This window comes from Macrosteles quadrilineatus, unplaced genomic scaffold (genome assembly GCF_028750875.1).
Source record: "Macrosteles quadrilineatus isolate MER2022 unplaced genomic scaffold, UCM_ALF_1.0 Scaffold_4__1_contigs__length_99947679, whole genome shotgun sequence".
NCBI lineage: Eukaryota > Metazoa > Arthropoda > Insecta > Hemiptera > Cicadellidae > Macrosteles > Macrosteles quadrilineatus.
In genome coordinates, this window is record NW_026542597.1 from 59,455,856 (window position 1) to 59,477,247 (window position 21,392).

At 36.8% G+C, this 21,392-nt stretch overlaps 1 protein-coding gene across 5 annotated transcripts in view; it reads left to right on the forward strand.

The window, feature by feature from the left end:
* LOC128991621 (uncharacterized) overlaps window positions 1–21,392 on the forward strand; it is a 403,846-nt gene that overhangs the window by 364,755 nt on the left and 17,699 nt on the right. For all 5 annotated transcript variants that reach the window (XM_054414670.1, XM_054414667.1, XM_054414668.1 and 2 more), the window contains 3 exons: window positions 494–664; window positions 3,305–3,439; window positions 3,960–4,065. In XM_054414670.1, the coding sequence (XP_054270645.1) occupies window positions 494–664; window positions 3,305–3,439; window positions 3,960–4,065 (412 nt within the window). The remainder of the gene's footprint in view (window positions 1–493; window positions 665–3,304; window positions 3,440–3,959; window positions 4,066–21,392) is intronic.

Sequence of the window (21,392 nt, forward strand, 5' to 3'; positions counted from 1 at the left end):
TTCGGGCAAACCTTGAACCAATCCAAACCCACAGACAGGCGTTTCAGGACCCTGAAATAATGACAGTTGTATCTCTGTATATTCAAGAAAATATTCTGCATGTAAACAAAATTCAACCAACAAGAAACAGAGAATTACACTCATACAACACCTGGCGTGGTTCAAGGTTCTACTAATCAGTTTACTGTACCACTCTGGCTGGGAAAAATCACCATATGGCGGCTACAAGCTACGTAACCACCTTCCTGCATCCAAGGACCTCACTGGGAACAACTTCAAGACGGAGTTAAAGAAATGTCTGATGAAAATCCTTTCTACACCTTAGATGCATTTCTTGAGAGGATAAACACCAGAAATCAATAAAAAAAAACTTACTTACACTATTGTAATTCTTGAAAAGTTGTATAATAATTATGTTTTTGACTTTAACTATAGTTTAGTTTCAAAGACAATCTGTTGGCTCCTACAAGTGTATGTATGTTGTGGTTTACAGGAGAAGTACATGAGTGAAGCGTACAGTGAGGATGCCCCAGACCAGGAGACTGCTCGCAGACTGCTGGAGTTTGGTGAGGACTATCGTAACTTTCTGGACAGCCAATCAGACGGCGGCGCCTCCAGCCTGGGGCTTGGCCGTGGCGGCTACCTGAGACGGAGAAAGTACCTTGTATGTAAACACCATGCAAACTAAACTGTAAGCTCTATTGTTCTTGAGAATTTTTTGGAATATGTTGACTAACGATAAAGAGTACTCATGGTACAAAAAGGTTTGTGTTCCTCAATCAGCCAATCTACCCATTTTACATTGAGAGTTTACATTGGGAGTTTGCTTTGATGGTTGTTGCAAAATAAAAACTCAATAAAATCAAGTCATGGCCAAGCTATTTAGCTCAAATCTGAAACATGCTCTTTCCTTCCCACACTACCATTCTAGCTGGATCCCACTCCTATGCAAGATTCTGCTGCCAAGTTTGAATCACATTTTGCAATGAGGTGGTTCTGTGGAAAGGGGACCAAGACCTAATGTAATTTGACACTAGTTGACCAATGTACATAGTGAAATATATTTTCACATAAAATGTGGATAAGTTGTTTAGAGAGTTTGCAGAATACTCTAAAAATTTTCTCCACAGGCCAACAAGCAGGCATCCATTAGTTTCCATCGAGACGGTTTAAGTTGGGGAGTTGCGGAGTAGTTTGGTAGTTTTAGGGGTGTCTGCTGTTGGTTTGTTAATCCCTCAGGCTACGGCCACACGGGCGTTTTTTCACGCGGTAAAATGTAGCTTATTTTCACGCTGCTTAAATTCCCGCTGTTGTATGCCACACGTGCGTTTTTTTCACGCAGTAAAATGTAGCTTATTCTCACACCCGTTAAAGTCCAGGAGCGGCAAAATGCAGTGGGAACCCGCAGTTGATTGATGAATTCACTTAATTATGTTGTATATCTTCCTCATGACCGGAATAGTAACCTTGTTTCTGACTAGTGAACAAGAAATATGAATGGTATATTGATTTCAATACGAAAACAATACTAAAATTATTTTATTTTGTTAACCATTCATTTCATTATTTACATTTAGTATAAAAAAATTAATATAATATGTTAATTTCGATACGAAAACAACAATACATTTTTTTGAGCGAAGCTCACTTTCCCTCACTTTGTAACTTCTTTGTAAGAGCATCAGAATGTAATGGCTTGACCAATTAATATGAAATTTGGCCAACAGCTAAAGAATACTGAGCTCAATGTTTTGGTAAAAAATATTTGCAAATTTCCTTCTGGATTTTATTTTACGGTACACACAATTTCACTTGTTATTTTAATGTAAGTTGAAATAAAAATTATATTGGGTTTATGACATATGGGTTTATCTCGTTTCTTTTAAATAAGATAAACATATGTTAATTGTTTGTAACTGTTTAGTTTACATTTCAATGTTTACTTTCATCCTAGGTTGGAATGTAACAGTTTATCAATGGAAGTAACAGTTTTGCTATATTTGTTTGGAGCATGCCTCAAAGGCCGCGTCGTAATATTGGTCGTCGCACGAATAATGCAAATATTGTAAGAGAGTGGCGTCGTGAACAAGAACAACCAGATGAAGCAGTGGCGGAAGAAGCTGATAATGATAGGCAGTTAGCTAATCAATTCCAACATGAATTAGATGCACTAAAATTTTACACTTGCACTAACTGTCATCGCCAACAACTAACAGCTTCAAACCAATCACCGATTTGTTCGCGTTGTCGTTCAAATGCAACTAAATTCACGGTGTTAAATAATATGGATGTGTCAAGTGTCCCGAACGAATTAACTGACCTGACGATTGTAGAACAAATGTTGATTGCACGAGTACATCCTGCTATGCCCATTTACAAAGTACAAGCAAATGGTCAGGATGGCCAGTTTCACTACAAAGGTACAGTATGAACTATCAGATAAATTTGTCATTCCTTAGAACTTAAATAATATCGGGCAAACAAACGGTGAATCTGATGAAAGGGAACATTTATTGTAGGGTGTTGGCTGCTTTAGCCATTGACAATCTTTAAATAATGCTTCGCTCATTTATGCGTCTAAAGTATAACGGCAGACCACCCTAGTTTATTTTGTTAACCTTTCATTTAATTATTTACATTTAGTATAAAAATAAATATAATATAGCCTATTAATTTCGATACGAAAACAACACTAAAATTATTTTATTTTGACATTTAGTATAAAAAATAAATATAATATAAATATTTTTATGACAAGATTTTCATCAGATCTTTGTATATTCTACTACATAAATGCCTCTTTACATTTTTTAGTCCAACTAAATGCCTTTCCTTTTAGTAACAAAATATTAAGTGGTCCAGTAAGGTAGACCTAAGTTTAAGATAAAACGTGTTGGTCTACTGTGTAATTGGCTAGACCCAAAAAATATTTTACGCTATCCTGGACAAAATTAGATACATTTATATTTATTTGAACTGGCTAGGACGACTCGATCAAAGCTGCGTGTTGCTCCCGCCCGTGTGGCCAAGGACAGAGCGTTAAAACAAGCTTCAAAAATGCACCCCAGTCCATTCTTCTGCGGGCCTGCGGCGGTCGATTTTGAAGACGCGCCTAATCTGCGTGAAAACACACTCCGTGTGGCATACCTCATTACATTTAATGCTGCTCATATTTATCGCGTTTTTTCACGCTGCGTTCTTGCATGAAAAAACGCCCGTGTGGCCGTAGCCTCAGTCAGTCACCTCACAATCTGCATGTGAAATTTTCCCTTATTTCTTCCTAACTTAATGTGTAATGTTGCAGGCTGTAGATAGTGACAGTGGAGGCCCAGAGTTACAAAATCTTATTGCAACGTCTCTGTCTCAACTCAAACACTCGGAGATGGCCTGGAGCAAGCTGTCAAAAGCCAACCCTCTCCTGGTCATGGCTAAGGACTTTGTAAGTAAAACTCTTTTATTTGGAATTAAAGTTAATTCTTAAGTATTATATTCATAACTAAAGCTAACAATGCTCCTGTTCTTTTTCACCGTAGTTTTTTTGTTTTTTTTTTGCAATCTCCAAAAAAGTCAGTGTTGTTTATGATTCTGATCTTGAAAATATGAACATAGTCAGCGGCAAATTTGTGAAACTATTATTAAGGGACGAAGCCCTTAATTGATTAAATGTTTTAAGTTATAATGTATAAATCTACAGAATGTAGGCCTACTGTATTTTCCCACGATGTTCTGTTTACGGTCTGGTAAGTGAGAAAAAACAGATTTGTCAAAAGGGTAATACACTTGAGCAAAACACTCAAAATGGGAGTAAAAAATATATGCAATGAGACCTAACGCAGTAAATGGTAGATTTCCATGGGAAAAAGGTTCAATTCTACCAAATTTAGAAATTAGCAGTGTTGTAGTTTCTTTAGTGGCCGACATTTTCCAACAGCAATACCTCAAAATTTCTTTTGTTCCAGGCGGAGATCATATCAATATGCAAGGAAAATATTTCTGCGCTGAAGTGTTTCTTGGACAAAAGTGAACAAGGAAATGGATATATTGAAGAGTGCCGAGAGATGAAAGGTAGGAAAATCTAGATTTGTTTTTGTTTGTTACATTTTGATGTGTTTTGATAAATAGCTATAATTTATTTATTTAAAGATGATGTTATTCTATATAAAGGTGTTTTGTATTCTTATTAGTAATAGACGCCTTCACTCTGTAAATGGTATGTTAGATCTGATTTTTTATTTCAACCATCTTCTGGGAGTAAGAATTTCATACAAAGGAAACCACACTATTTTTATTAATCTTTAGCAACAGTTTTATCAAATGTTATATGTTAAGGTCAATACGGTTCGGTACGGTACAATATTTTGTACCTCGATTCTCGATACAAAATCAGTATACGCTGGTACGGTGCTACCAGTATTTTTGTCGTTTTCTTCTCAGGATTGTATTAAACCATCATTTTAAATTTGAATTCATTGACATTATTACTATAAAAAAAATTGTAGGCCTATCCTACATTTATGGTTTTCTAAAAATTACAACACCACACGCACATTATTAAAACCTTTTATTCCTAACAAGTGTAAAATAAACTTGTGTCAAGTAAGAAACACAGTTAATATAAAGGCTTTTCCTATTTTGAGTCATAGCATAGCCATGATAAATTGATTTTAAAATTAGGTTAAGAATTTTAAGGAATAAACATGTTTGGAGCAACAATATGACAAGATAATTTTAACACAACACGGTGCATAACGTAGTTGTGACCTCCCCACACACGCTCAGTCCGGAACTACACAGTTTAGCCGGATCGTCTTAATACTGTTCTGTTAATACTGTTCAATGAAGTGGCGACCATACATAGTAGGTATTTTAAGCCAAGTATGAATGGAGATGAGCGTAGGATGAGTGGCGCGATCTTGTAGTTTTGTTAGTGACTAAGGCCGTGATGGCCGACATTTCTTAGACACAGCTGCTAATTAATAGCCCATACAGCTAATGGCAACTAAGGGACCTACAGTTTATTGTGGCATCCGAACCACATTTCTCCTTGGTATATACGAATTGGTCTAATTATCAGGTTACTTCACTTACTTAATCGTAGTACTCACTCGTGCGGACGTTAATCCACACCAGGGAGTATCGCATACACAGTGCATGCCTATAAATATCTACAATTCGTGACCTCCTAGTAGCTGGATTACAGGACGACGCCACCCGTCCCAGTCTTGCCTAATCTTGGTCTAATGTGAGTTAAGCTCATTGAAGTACCACAATTTCAGAGCATAACCATCATCCGTTCCCATCACTGATTTTTGTGAAGATTTAAATTTTTTATACTCTTTTCTAAATGCACTCCGTTAGTTGTTTATTTTTTTCACCACAGTGTCCTTTGTTGCTTTTGGGTCAGTTTCGTTCACAAAATCTAATAACTCTTTATTTATAAGCTGCTTCCTTCATGTCCCTGATGCGGTATTCTTTGCTTTTTATTTTCCAAACGCATTCGTGACCTCAGTATTTTTCTATGAATTCGAGTGTAAAGTCTCTTGACCAGGTAGACATATTTAATGTGTTGTACTTATAACGATATCACTACACAACACTAAAACGCCAAAAGGCGCCAACTAGACTAACAACAACACAGCTCTGGTCCATGTTAACCAGACTGAAGAAGAGTTAACTCGCAATGAAGCAAAAAAGTCAGATGCGCATTCGATACTGCTGAAAATGTGGTTGGAGGGGTGAAGCAGCACTGTCTTGGACTGTGGGATAGGGATTCAACACACACGTTCAGTACAATTTGCATCATGTACGAGGCATGTTTTTTAAGTAAGTGCCGTTTTTAAATTTCTCCATTCCAGCACTGCGATTGGCATTTCGGACATTTGCGCTGTATATGTGCATCTATTGGCTAGCTCTAGCCGGAAATTCGACAAAAATCGGCCCTTTTTACATCCGGTTTCGAGCAACTCAAAATGGTGCCGCCAAATGAGACTGCCGCCGACTGTGAAGTGCGCGCTGTAATTAGATTTTTAAGTGCTAAAGGTGTGAAAGCCATTGAAATTTATCGACAGATTAGTGAGGTGTTTGGTGAGAACATTATGAGTGACGGAATGGTACGCAAGTGGGTAAGGACATCTAAAGACGGCCCCACCAACGTCCATCATGAGCAACGCACTGGGCGGCGTCAATGTCCCCAGTACCCATTTTAACCCCTTAACCGCCACGCACGAGATATGCCGGGCGATACTAGTTTTCAGAGCAACCGCCACGTACGAGTTATCTCGTGTTGACGTAATCAGCTGTTGTGTTTTATTTTTAACAGCTCACTTCCTGCCTTATCTCTGATATACGTACGTAAACAAGTTGTTGACAGTGCTGCTTGACTAGTGCTGCAATCTGGTGGATTTTAGTGGTATTATAGGTCAGTAATGGTCCCGATCAGTTCCGTTCGTAGTTTCAGTCAAACTCGTGCTTGCGGAAGCTTACGTAATGCTTACGTACATTATGCGTGTCATTATAATTGTGTTTTTTGGTGGTTATTTACTTGGTAGTGTTGAATGAGTAGTAAATATTAGTCGTAATGGCTGGTGACATGCTTGAGGATGACGATTTATTAGAGTTGTAGACTTTATTGTAGGCCTAATTTTTATTATAGGCCTAACTCAAGAAACCCCCGGACCCCCCCCCCCCAATCACAAATTTTAGTAGGGTATTGTTAAAGCTTAATGTTTTTGAAGATGTCTACAAACAATATTGATAACTATTTTCTTAAAAAAAAAAAACAACTGGTACAGTTTTTTAAATCACAAGTAAAAATCGTCAAAAACGGCAAAAATAAGTGGCAATGGCGGATTTTGACTAGGCTACTTAGACGGCGGTTAAGGGGTTAAGACTTATTTACTCTTCACATTTTTGCTATAAATAAACCTACTCGTTTGGTAGCTACATGATGCAAAATGTTCACCGGAAGTAATTTTTTCATAGGCTGTAACTCCTAAACGAGTTGGGTTATGAAAAAAATGTCAAGAATTAAAAAGTTTTAAAATTGCATGTTCTATCTGAAAACGTGAAAACGTAATATTGAAAATTGCTGCTGATTTTCATAAAACTAAATTTATATTTTTAATTGCCACAAAAAATAAAGGAATGTCCTCCATTTAAAGTTTTCTCTAATACTTACCGTATCCGATATCCCAATGGTGGCCTCCTTGAGTTGATCACCCTGTATATTTGTGTACTTATATTCACAAACAACTGTTTTGTTCTGTTCTCATCTGGAGGAAATTCGGATTAAGCTTGCATCGGGATTGACAAATGTGAAATCTTGCATTAACTTGTGTTCTGTCCCAGCTTTGTAGTTATGGTCTAGCACCATCTGGTAGTACACCCAAGAAAAATCTTTAAATTTTAATCATGAACACAGGAGTGAGAAAAGGTTTGGGGATGTTCTAGTGGAGCTGTATGAAAATTTTAGAGTAAACCCTAATTTTGTTCTATCTCAGGTACAACTTCTATGGTATGTTGCCATAATCTGCATGAGCTAACTACTAGGGATATATACCAGATTAAACGTTTAGTTAGAGAGCGGATTTTTAATTCCTTCCTGATATTCAGGATGAGAACGGGACTCGAGTTCCCAACAATATCACCTAGCTTAATGAGCTTGTGATTGTTATTTCTTATGCCTGGGCAAAAAGAGTTTGTTTTAAAAATCTTTAGTAAAAATTCTTGCAGATGGCAATTATGACAAAAAAAACAATTTTAAGTCTTTATGGCTCTGTCCTATAAAAACCATTACTCAGTAGAAATACTTAGGTAACAAAAGCCGTTGACATATTTGGTGCATTTGGTTACCAGTAGAAAGCAGGTTTAGCTTTAACAACCACAAATTTTAACAAACAAACAAATTTTAATTTTTGTACCTTACAATGCCATCATGACTATAATCCATGATCTCGATCGAGTACATCACCCTCCGCAGCGACATAATCTAAACAACTCCTACAATCATGGAGCGTATTATTAATAGGTCCCATCATTGTGACGTCATTTTGAATGTCCTGCAATCACGGCGCCATGTCAACATGTCCACATTTGCAGCTTCACCGTGAACATCTCCTTTGATCATGGCACCATCATTAACATGTCCCACTGTTGCGGCGTCATCGTGAGCATTTCCGGCAGTTGTGAAGCTAACATGAACATATTTCATGTTTTCAGCGCTGTCATAAACATCTCCTTCAATCAAGGTGCCATCATTAATTAACCTGTCCCGCATTCACAGCGCCATTTTGAACATATCTAGCTTTCCCGATAATGGTAAATCCGTTAACACTATCCACAGTCATGGAGTCATCATCATTGTCTCCTGGGTTTGCAGAACCATTGTAAAAATCTTTTGCGATGGCAATATATTATCATCATCTCCTACCACACCGGCAAAATTTACCGCAATTGTGAAGACGTCATCATCTTCACTTGCAATGCAGCAAAATCTATGACAATTGGAACAAATTTTATTTTGGGAAAATGTGAAATTAAATTCAATGCCATTCCAAAGAAAATGAGTGCACTAAATTTTTAAGAAAATTTGATCTCATGTCCATCCCTACAAGTGCAAAAGTATTGGTTTTCCGAAGCTTTTTGACTAGACGTCCATGCCCATCCTACCACTAATCTTAGAGGACACCAGTTTATTACTTGAATCTGTAGACAGCTGACAGCTACATTTAAGAAATGCCTTTTTACACCTAAAAAGAAAACTGTACGGTACATAAATGCACAATGTTTCTTTACAGCAATGTATTGGTACAAAGTTCATTGCTGAAGAGCACTGTTTGCCGTTTGAACATGTTTATAGTGACACCTGAGGTAATAAGGACTATACACAGTTCACAAAATTTAGGTGGTTTGAGGGGAAGCAATTCCATCCCCTCTACCTCACTCTTAACATTGAAATAACAGCTGACAGCTGATCAGCTGATATATTAATTAAGCTGAAAAAGTGGTGGGGGAATCCAGGAAATCTTTCCCCTTTAAACGCCTACATTTTGTGAAGAAACTTTAGTACAAGCTTTAATAAAGAAATGCAGATTAGTACAATCTTATATCTAAACCAGATGTCATGGCTGATAATGAACATACCCTAGCAATATTTTAAAGGTAGAAGAAGTCAATTTTGGAAACCCTTACCCAACAAAAAGTCTAAGGCCACAATAGGATGTCCACAGATAGAAGGTTAGTTCTTGTCTTCTTCCCTAAACAAATGCAAAACAAGTTTTTCATCACCTCGCATTAACAGGCAGAGTTTGAGAAAATGCTGAGATTCCATTATTGCCACTGATGGTCTCTTGACCTTGTAAATAGGGGTGTGCAAAGCAAATAGTGATTTTTGGGTTTGAATCGATTACTTTATAATATTTTTGAGTATCGAATATTACCGAGCAAATATTTACTACAAATATATCTCACTCAAGCACACCTCTACCATTTATGTTGTGTCGGGTATCTATATATTAATCCAAAAATTATAAACATAAACATATAGTTGTGGTTTCCAAATTTTTGTAGCCCTTAAACTCAACTAAATAATTGCAAAAAAGAAAGTTCTCTACTAAAAAAACAATTGGAATTAACATATAAGAGCCAATACTATTTAAATTTATATAGGCCTGACTAGTTTTTATATAGTTAATGGCCTAATCACTTCATCACTGTTCAAAATGTGAACAAATCTAATGTGTATTTCACACTAAATATTGTTGAAATAATATGAGTGTAGAATGGAGCGGAGTTGCCTAGTGTAGCTTTGACTATTGACTAAGCTTCTTCTATTTTTTTTACTGAAAGCATGTTGAATGCCAGAGAAGTCTAGTTTCGAACCATATAGTTTTACTATTTCTACCATTGACTACATAACACCCACCAACTTGGATAACTGTACACTATTCACTGTACGCTATATAAATATTGAAAACCACACAGTATTGATTAAATGCAATCAGGGCCCAAGAGGTTATGAAACCCCTAGTTTTATGCTCACAGTAATTGCTTATTTTCCCACAAAATACAATTACAAAACAATTAACATACAATCATAGATTTTCTTATGACTTGTCCAATGGTGTTATTATTTTGACATCAAAAGTGTTATTTTTTTTTTTTTTATGGAACAGAAAAACTTGCTCTGTTTCATATAGGCTACTAGTGATGGTCAAAACTAGAAATTTCGAATCTCAAAACCGAAACCAAAACTTTAAAAAATCAAATCCCAAATCTCGAATCTCAAAACCTAAACGCAAAACTTTTTTACTTAGCTGGTTACAAAGGTTAAGGTTACAAAAAAATACAAATAATCATAAAATGTTAAGCATGCAATCAAAACTGAAAGAGATAACCTCCTGACCAGATGTGACTGATAATCTTAAAACCCAATACAACATAATTTTTCATAAACAACTAACAAAAAAAAATTAACTTCTAACACCAACATAAACAGGAATCTATCTATCTATATATTAATAGGCAAGCATGTTTCTTTAAAACCTTTTTTCTCAGCTCGTGTGAATCGTAGGGAAAATCTACGCATACCGTTGGAAAGCTATTTTCCTGTAGGTGTGCAGAATCCCTTTATAAATTTAAATAGGCTCAAAGATAAGCACAAAAAATGAGTTTAAAAATTTGAAAAAATTAACATGGATCTTATGCGTTGCTATGCTGGTTACGAAATAACAACGAAATATAAACAGAAAATCAAAACAAATGGAGGAAACTCCAATCACATGTTTTATTTACAGTGTGGGGTGAAAATAGATAAGTGAGTACATTATACATATTTTTGGTCGAGTTTCGACCACTGGACGACCTCTCGTCTATATATTAATAGGCAAGCATGTTTCTTTAAAACCTTTTTTCTCAGCTCGTGTGTATCGTAGGGAAAATCTACGCATACCGTTAGAAAGCTATTTTCCTGTAGGTGTGCAGAATCCCTTTATAAATTAAAATAGGCTCAAAAATAAGCACAAAAAATGAATTTGAAATTTTAAAAAATTAACATGGCTCTTATGAGTTGCCATGGTGATGACGAAATAACAACAAAATATAAACAGAAAATCAAAAAAAATGGAAGACATCCCAATCACATGTTTTATTTACAGTGTGGGGTGAAAATAGAGAAGTTTGCACAAAACATACTTTTGGTCGATTTTTCGACCACGGGGCGTGCTCTCGTATTAGATTAATTAGAACAATTAGTGGTCAATATTTCTTTGTGTTTAGTAAATATTGACGTGAAACTGAATTGTACCAGTTATAGTATTTAAGATACCTTTTGAAGTTCAGAATAAAATTTACTTGTTTCATTACTGTTAATGGTGATGTTTGCTCTGTTTCTACCAGCTTGTTTGGAAACAGCATTGAAAACAATAACAATGGCACAAAAAAATGTCAGCAGTTTAAAAAATAAAACTGCCAAAATCTTCGAAACTTTTGAATCTTGGTGATCGAATCACGAAACCGAAACTTTTCCTAAGTTTTGATGGTTTTGAGATTTGAGATTCGGTTTTTACACATCACTATTATAGGCTACCATAGTTTTACTATTTATAAAAAAGAAAGATATAACTCTCATGATCCCAAGTAATAATTATGTTATCATTTCAGTCATAAACTATGTTAACTGATGTCGGGCATTTAATATCACAGCTTAAATAAATCACTATCTGAATTTACTTAACCTATTGTGAATTAAAGTATGAAGATTGCATCCTCCACCCTCCACTCTCTTTTTGAGGCTGGCATTCTTTTGTTTTGGCATAAACAGTTTTATTTGAAGTTTCATTGTACAAACTACACAAATAATCTTTAGTTTCAGTCAAGAAAAAAACCCTCTAGTACATTCAATGAATAGAGTTTCTTAAATGTATTTTCCAGTCACCTTAGAAATTGCTGTAGAGGTCGCTCGTAGTCGAAAACTCAAGCAAAAATTGTATTGTACAAACTTTTCTAATTTCACCTTACGCTGTAAATTAAATATGTGATTGGAATTCCTTACATTTGTTTAGATTTTCTGTTTATATTTCGTTGTTATTTCATCGCCAGCAGGGCAACCCCTAAGGCCAATGTTTTTAAAAATTTCCAATTTATTTTGTATGATTATTTTTTAGCCTATTTTATTTAATTTATAAAAGGATTCTGCTCATCTAAAGGAAAACATATATCTAACAGTATTCGTAGATTTTCTCTGCGATGCACACGAGCTGAGAAAAAAGGTTTTAAAGAAACATGCTTGCCTATTAATATACAGCTTTCGAAACTCTCTCTGAAAACTCTGTCGGCATGTCCCTTAGGTCAAAGCAAACAAAATATATCAAATAAACACTATGCCCTATCTCGCTTTGTTTTCCGTCTGTCAGTGTGTATGTTTTTTTTTACATAACTTCCCAAAACTTTGGAACCACTAGAGGTGCCAACTTCAAACTTGGTACGTGTATGTTGACTAATAGGACCTATCTTTTTTGCAAAGCATGAACTTTCTATTTCACATAATTTAAAAATGGCAACCATTTTTATTTTTCAAAGCTTAATAACAAAAAACCATAGGATTATTATTGGTTAAAATTTTAAAAGTTACAAATAGCAAAAGGGATGGAAATTTAATTAACTTTACAGAAATGTACAATATTTGTAGGTTCATAACACAAACAACGGAGAAAATTTCATTTTTATAAAGGTAATACGTGCTAATTTATTAAATTTGCCCAATGTTTTCTGTTTTAACCTCAGAAAATTTTATTTTTCTCCGTTATTTGTGTTATGATTCTATAACACTTGTACATTTTTGTAAAGCAAATTAAATTTCCATCCTTTTTATCTGTTCTAACATTTTTATAAATCCTATGGTTTTTGAGTTATTTAGCTTTGAAAAATAAAAATGGCCGTCATTTTGAAATTATACAAAGTAGAAACTTGATGCTTTACAAAGTATAGTTCTTATTAATCATCATTTACGTACCAAGTTTGAAGTTGGTACCTCAAGTGGTTCCAAAGTTATAGGAAGTTAAATAAAAAATACATTCACACCGAAAGACGAAACGATGCGAGACAGAACATATGTTTATATGTTATTTTTGTTTGTTTTGACCTATGGCCCCTCGCCCACTATACGATTTCGGTCGTACGACACTGTGTCGCAACGACAACATTTCCACAGTGAACCATTGGATCTTATGAGAGCTCGCCCACTGTACGATAATCTCACGACTACAACAAACTGTCGTGAAGCAGTCGTCCACTGCCACTGTGATACACGACTGTCGTACGACTGTCTAACTCGCAGTGGCGTGTACAATCAAATGGGCGCTCGCCCACTATACGATTTTTGTCGTATGTCGTGCGTTCTCCCCAGTAGTCCTATATATACTTTTACAATTAACTCAAACTTCTTCATTATTATAGTTGTTATATCACTTGGTTCTGCCTTTTTTACCATTCTCTTGCGTATTTCTTGGTAGTGAATAAGTTAAATATTTTTTTACAATTCATTTATACTTTTTTATTATAATGTTTGATATATCGCTTGGTTTTTTCAACCATTATTTTGATCTTCCCATATATTTTTTACAATTTGATCATATTTTTTCTTTATAATATTTTTATATGCTGCATCACTTATATAAGTAAATATACCAAAATAATTGAAACCATGCGAGTTTGGTTATTATTTAATATTTTATAATCATTAATTACTTTGTGTGAAATAGTTTCACTAATACCTAAATATTCCTTTTTGCAGATTATATTAATAAAATTAAATCATTTAATATTTAAAAACGAATCCAAAAAATTGAACTTTTCACCAGACTTTATTAAAAACCTATGATAGTTATGGAAAATTTAAAAACTTGTAAGTCATGGACTTGTATAATTTGAATTTTTTTTTAAATACATTCACTTAGGAAGTGATCTACACATAAAAAGAACGATTTCTTTAATGCTGTAGGCCTACATTGGCCACTATCGCTTAATCTGCGCTACAGCAGCCACATTGCAACAACGCGGAACAGATTCATTGTTTTACTAATTGATACAGAACCACTGTTTTAAGATATTGCGCAACACACCTACCTCTTCCAGGGTTACCAGGTCATTTATCCGATAAAGTGTCGTAAAGTGGGCGAGGACCACACATAAGATAAAAATATCGTACGGCACAGTGTCGTACAACCGAAATCGTATAGTGGGCGAGAGGCCTAAGGAACATGACCACGGAGTTTCGGTAGAGAGTTTCGAAACATCCTGTATAGATACCTTAGATATTCACATTAAATAATTCTAATTAGTTGGTTGTATGCAATAGTATTGATTAATATTATTATAGTCTGTAACATTAAAAAGCTTTACAGAGTTCTATGTTTAATTATGTTTTTAACGTGATAAATATCAATAACTAGTTCAATTTATATCATTAAACCAGATCGTATTACTTCGGGTAATATAATCTTCCTGTTTTTATACAGCTATCTTTCTACAGCTTATCTTTTAAAATATGTTGAATGGTGGATGTATTTTTTCTACAAGCAATATTTGTTTTATGAAAGTTAAGTTATTTTGGACTGGTATCACAGTACACGTTATCTTCAATACCTCAACATTGCCATTCAATATGTACGGGCTGAAAAGGTTTGAGCTCTGTTGAAGGAAATAAAGTAATTCGTACTTGGTTTTCAGTTATAAGAAATGGCTTTTCGACATAAATGGATTTAAAAAATAGTCTTGGCTGAAGAAACGATCGTTCGTAGTCTGTAAAAATGTACCATCTTATCCATTATACACTCATTTCACGTAAAAAATACACACCCGCATCGAACGCTTCGGTAGAAATAAAATAAATGTTCAACAAACTTGTGTCCTGGACTGCGCTGCCCGCTGCCACTGAGTCACTTGTCCCCGTCCACAGCTGTGTGTAGCGAGTGTGTTGTCTATATTGCAGGCGTTTTAACCGAGTTATTTTTCTTTGTCATAAATACTGTAGCGCTTTTTGCGACCGGTTATACCAGTCAGCAATAAATATATTATTTCTAACATAAAACCTACACAGTTATAGTAGACGACAGATAACATAATGCATTCAAACTAAATGGTAATAAACAAATTGTCTTGATAGAAAACCCGCTTTTTTAAGATTTAGAGCGTACAAAAAATAAAGTGGGTTAAGGAAGGAAATAAAATCACTGAATAATTTAGGAAATCTATTAGTTTTCTAAGCGCAATTTATAAGTTACACAACAACAATGAGAACTGTATACTTCTTTGCTCATACGTCTTCCAAAAAATGTTGGGTAACTGTGTTAAAATGCCGCATTACTGATATGGTGAAAGTGACTGCTAACCGCTTTAAAATGCGCAACAATAATGCACTGTTTTAAATAATACTGTATAACCAATACAAACCAATCGAATTGTTTATTCGTTCAAATTACGAATTACACGATACATGAATCCAGTTTGAAACACAGAATAACAACATTTTGAGTCTTGTCACAACATTCGTTTGCCGTCTACGTGGTGAGTTATTTCCCCCTTCGTGTCAATAAACCCTGAACACGATAGCTTGATTGTCTTGGTACCTGAGGACCAGCATTTCATTTACTCTATAAACAATTATTATATTAATAAAATACTCGATAAAACTGCTGTGACTACGATTTTTTTCATATATTACTTTTATCTCTTTCTGTACCAATGCTCCCTCCCAACAAGAATTCAATGTCACAACTACAATATCAGGAATAAAAAAAAACTCGACTTAGTAAAAATAAAACGCATAGGCTAAATAAAGCAAGTATCCCCCAAACAACATCGTGATAAAAATGTTCAATCTTCTGCCAAACAAACTCATAGAAACAAACTAAATCAACTCAAACAATATCTGATTGATCGACCTTACTATAAACTACCTAAGTTTATTGATGAACATTAATATCGCATAAACAATAAATAGTTAAGCTTAACTCTACACTCCCACACACAAACTCATACACACAAGTATTTGACGATTGTCTATGAGGACGTCGGATAAGACACCTATGGTAAATTTTATATGACAAACAACTACAACAGCCGCGAAGTTAACACTGTGAAACAATGTCATTCACCGCCATATCTAGTACGACTGTTGCGTTACGTAAAGACCACAACGTCACGTAAGGCCAAGGTTGAGTGACGTCACGCCACTGCACCTCCGCAGCTGGTGTGTCGGCAGTCTTCAGTCAGCTGTTCTACCGTGAGCACGACAACAGCTGTTAGTGCGATTGTTGTATTATCGTGTAGTGTAGTGCAGTTAGTGCCGAGTACCATGGACGTTCAGACTCAGACAGGTATATATTTGCGTAGTGTAATAATGTTGCGACTGTCGAAAAAATGTATTGTACGTTTCTTTCTTATTCTTAGAAATACTTTATTTGTTACAATTGTCCTTATAATATTTATAAAATCTGTTCGGTATTTTATTATTTTGTTAATGATCGACCAGTTTTAGTTAGGAAAAAGTTTGTGGTTTTACCTATTCTTTATAAATACTTATTGTAGACTTTTCGTAATGGTATTTCTCTAAAATGAAATCGTCGTATCCACAATCACCTATTTTGTCATCCGATCATTACACTATTAAACCGCTGTTGTTAGCTTAAATATTAAAATTCTTCGTTGTTTTAGCCTTTGTGTTATAAAGTTAAGGTTCAAGTTACAGCAATAGCGATCAGTGGTTATTAAATTGTTAATGCAGCTGTTTCGTGGTGCATAACATTGGACGCTTTTTCAGGTTATAACGAAAAGCTGCTTACTTAATCCTCCTACCTGAAGACGTGTTAAATTTAGTGTACCAGCTATATTACGAATCAAACTTAAATTAGATATCTCTGACAGTAACACAGGCTTAAACCTTTGTTAATTCTTACGATTCAGAAATATATCCATAATCGATTACTTGTCAATGTCTGTGTCGTGTTGGTTGTGTATTTGTGTCGTGTTGTTGTGTAGTTGTGTAGGTAGGGACGGTCGAAGCCGGAACTTCAGTTGAGCGCATCATCGGATGATTGGTCTAGGACTTCCTCCCACGCGATCATCGCACGACATTTCCCATCATTTGATAAATGACATTTATTAATAAATCATTTACCATCACGTCATGTATAAGATTGGTCCTAGGAAACTGCTGTTTTTTAGTTTATCTCGTATGCGTCAAGACAAAATGCCAAATCATTAATTTCATCACTCGATAAAAGTCTTTTTGGGGAAGTTTCTTCATCCGAATGACAGCTTTACAGCAACACAGTTGAGGCAAGATTGAAATACTGTATTAACCTTGATGGTGTTTACAAAACATTCACTTTCTGTTTGAGATTTAACGATTTCGTGCAAGTAATCTCACGGCATTGCAACACAAATGTCTACGAAAAGATCTGTCAAAAAGGATAAATTTTGTTCTGGACTTGATAATTGTTTTGTAGGCTAAATAAAAACGAACTATGGCTAACTTAAGAGTAAAAGCTGCATTTAAATAATAGCAACAAGCAACATATAAGTGATTTTAGTTTATACCTACTTTCTATTCTATTTTAGAATACCGATTATCCATATTAGATTGTTTTCTATTTCATCACTCCGAGACCTTGCAACTTTTAAAAATCCCCTCTTAGTAGCAAAAAATGCAGATTTTTCGGTAACCACTGGGTGTTGAATAACACCGTATAGTACTTAATTGTTTCTATTTTTAACATATTCGTAATGGTATAATTTTAAACGTTTACGATTTTTTCATAAAAAGAAAACGTATCTTAGACTGCGATTTGGACGCATCGATTTTACTTGAAAAAAACTGCATTTTGTAATTGTAATTTGTAATTGTCGTGGATTGTAGTTTGGCAGGACCATGTCAGAGACCGTGGTTGTTTGCCAAGGTTGGGCCAGTGGTAGTGGGTGCTGACTGACTCACGGCCGCCCACTGCTATGGTCGACATCTCGGCACTTGGCACTGGCCGAGGCTCTGGTAGGCTATCTATATTGCAGTTACCAGTCTTATCTAACAGAACGTGTGGTACAACGGTGACAATCACGTTCAGTTGGGAGATTCACACTACGGTACTCACAGTGGTAGTGGGTGCTGGCTGACTCACGGCCGCCCACTGCTATGGTCGACATCTCGGCACTTGGCACTGGCCGAGGCTCTGGTAGGCTATCTATATTGCAGTTACCAGTCTTATCTAACAGAACGTGTGGTACAACGGTGACAATCACGTTCAGTTGGGAGATTCACACTACGGTACTCACAGTGTTAGTGGGTGCTGACTGACTCACGGCCGCCCACTGCTATGGTCGACATCTCGGCACTTGGCACTGGCCGAGGCTCTGGTAGGCTATCTATATTGCAGTTACCAGTCTTATCTAACAGAACGTGTGGTACAACGGTGACAATCACGTTCAGTTGGGAGATTCACACTACGGTACTCACAGTGTTAGTGGGTGCTGACTGACTCACGGCCGCCCACTGCTATGGTCGACATCTCGGCACTTGGCACTGGCCGAGGCTCTGGTAGGCTATCTATATTGCAGTTACCAGTCTTATCTAACAGAACGTGTGGTACAACGGTGACAATCACGTTCAGTTGGGAGATTCACACTACGGTACTCACAGTGTTAGTGGGTGCTGACTGACTCACGGCCGCCCACTGCTATGGTCGACATCTCGGCACTTGGCACTGGCCGAGGCTCTGGTAGGCTATCTATATTGCAGTTACCAGTCTTATCTAACAGAACGTGTGGTACAACGGTGACAATCACGTTCAGTTGGGAGATTCCCACTACGGTACTCACAGTGGTAGTGGGTGCTGGCTGACTCACGGCCGCCTACTGCTATGGTCGACATCTCGGTATTTGGCACTGGCCGAGGCTTTGGTAGGCTATCTATACTGCAGTTACCAGTCGTATCTAACAGAACGTGTGGTACAACGGCGACAATCACGTTCAGTTGGGAGATTCCCACTACGGTACTCACAGTGGTAGTGGGTGCTGGCTGACTCACGGCCGCCTACTGCTATGGTCGACATCTCTTTACTTGGCACTGGCCGAGGCTCTGGTAGGCTATCTATATTGCAGTTACCAGTCTTATCTAACAGAACGTGTGGTACAACGGCGACAATCACGTTCAGTTGGGAGATTCCCACTACGGTACTCACAGTGATAGTGGGTGCTGACTGACTCACGGCCGCCCACTGCTATGGTCAACATCTTGGCACTTGGCACTGGCCGAGGCTCTGGTAGGCTATCTGTATTGCAGTTACCAGTCTTATCTAACAGAACGTGTGGTACAACGGCGACAATCACGTTCAGATGGGAGATTCCCACTACGGTACTCACAGTGTTAGTGGGTGCTGACTGACTCACGGCCGCCAACTGCTATGGTCGACATCTCGGTACTTGGCACTGGCCGAGGCTCTGGTAGGCTATCTATACTGCAGTTACCAGTCTTATTTAACAGAACGTGTGGTACAACGGCGACAATCACGTTCAGTTGGGAGATTCCCACTACGGTACTCACAATTTCCTGTCGTGTTTCGGGCCTCGAGTAGCGGCGTCTCTCAACCGTAACTGTCGCACCCGTATATTATAGTGACTGTGTTTGTTGATTTAGTCTAAACTTCCATTATTATTTCGAGTCATTCGAGTGTAATGCGATAAAACATCGTTTTCTCTGTCTACTTAAAATAAATGCCTTTTATCTCTTGCCCCCAACAACTATAACACACGATGTTGAACTGAAAGAAAGATAAGTATCCAATGGCAACACACTCTTTGAAAAGTGCATGTAACTACAGTATGTTATCTTTGCGTGAAATACTGGCAGCAGCTGGTCCATAAATTTTGTGCCAATCTACGCCATAGGGATTGTTAAGGGGAACGGTTTAAACCCCGACGCGACGTCGACATTTTGTCAGATAACATCATTAATTGATAGTCCAATGATGAATGGCATCTGGGACCAGTAACAATCTCGCTTGGAATCGAACCAGCGACCTTTAGATTTGAAGGTGAGCAATGTAACCTTACCACTCAGCTACCGAAACAATTAGATGGATGCCATGTCTACTTCAGTATCCGTCGGCAATGGTATTGGTATTACTTGTAAAGACCTTCCGATTTGATTTGAGACGCTGATTCGTTGGCACAATTATTACGAGTGAAATGCAAATTCCCTTTGTGCAGATGTCGGAAATCGCGATTGTGATCGAGAGAAATCGTTGTGCAAGCGTGAATACCCCTGACGGGACTCTGAGCGACGCGGTGTTGAGTGCACTCTGCCTCAGCCAACTGGAACTAAAATTTTATTTCGTTGATCTGAGAATATGGGGTCTGGGGTGAGTTTCAGCCGTTGAGATAAACAAGGTGGAGGAAATTGCAATATATAACTTATTCGGTTTGTGTACAATGTACAAATAATGTAAATTTTTGACAACTATCGTAAAACGATTTTGTTGAGTTAGCGTTGTCAGATTTATGATGGTCGTGGACTTACAATTAGCACTACACTCACGTTACATCGCGTGTGGGGTGATAATCCAATAAACTGACCCGACTATCGCCTTAACTAACTGTAGCGTAGCGGATAATAGACCAGCGACTAACAACTTGCTTCTGTACATGTGAGTGAGTGAATAAGTGTATGTTTAAGTAGACAATGAGTTCTAAAACATAACCGAGCACCAAAGTGAGTAGGGTAACTACGACGACATCGATACGTCATTTTGTTACGTGAGACACGCACAGACAAAAGACGGGTAAGGTGACATGTCGTAAGGCTGTGCGACGAGTGTTAGTTGAATTCTGGGTCAATTAAATTACTTTGAGGACTTAGGGCTTTTCTGGAATTCAAGGACACCAAAATGGAAAGTGTTTTTTAAAAACCGGTCGTTTTCTCATCTCACACTATGTCGTTTTCTCGTTTGCTGTAAGCATTTGACGTGTTGCTGATTACGGATTTCAACGGGTGTGTCAATTTAAAACATACAGTTATTATTAATATAAAACAGTGTCAACGTTAACGTTAACTAAGCCGTGATCCTCTTTCTCTTGTTCAAATTTGGTATAATTATCTCCTTTTAAATTATATTTAAATTTTACAAATGAAAACCTTAATGTTTAGGGGCAATTTGAAGTCATATTTCGGGTAAACAAATTTGTTTTATGATTTTTTTTTTCAAATTTCAACAAAACTATCACTATCGGTATAAATGGTCTGGGAAAGGAACGAACGGGTCTTTCATCAGAAAACGGACTCGATTCCCCAACACCGGTGGCGACTACCAAAAACGGACGGACGGTGCAACATTTATAAGTCCATT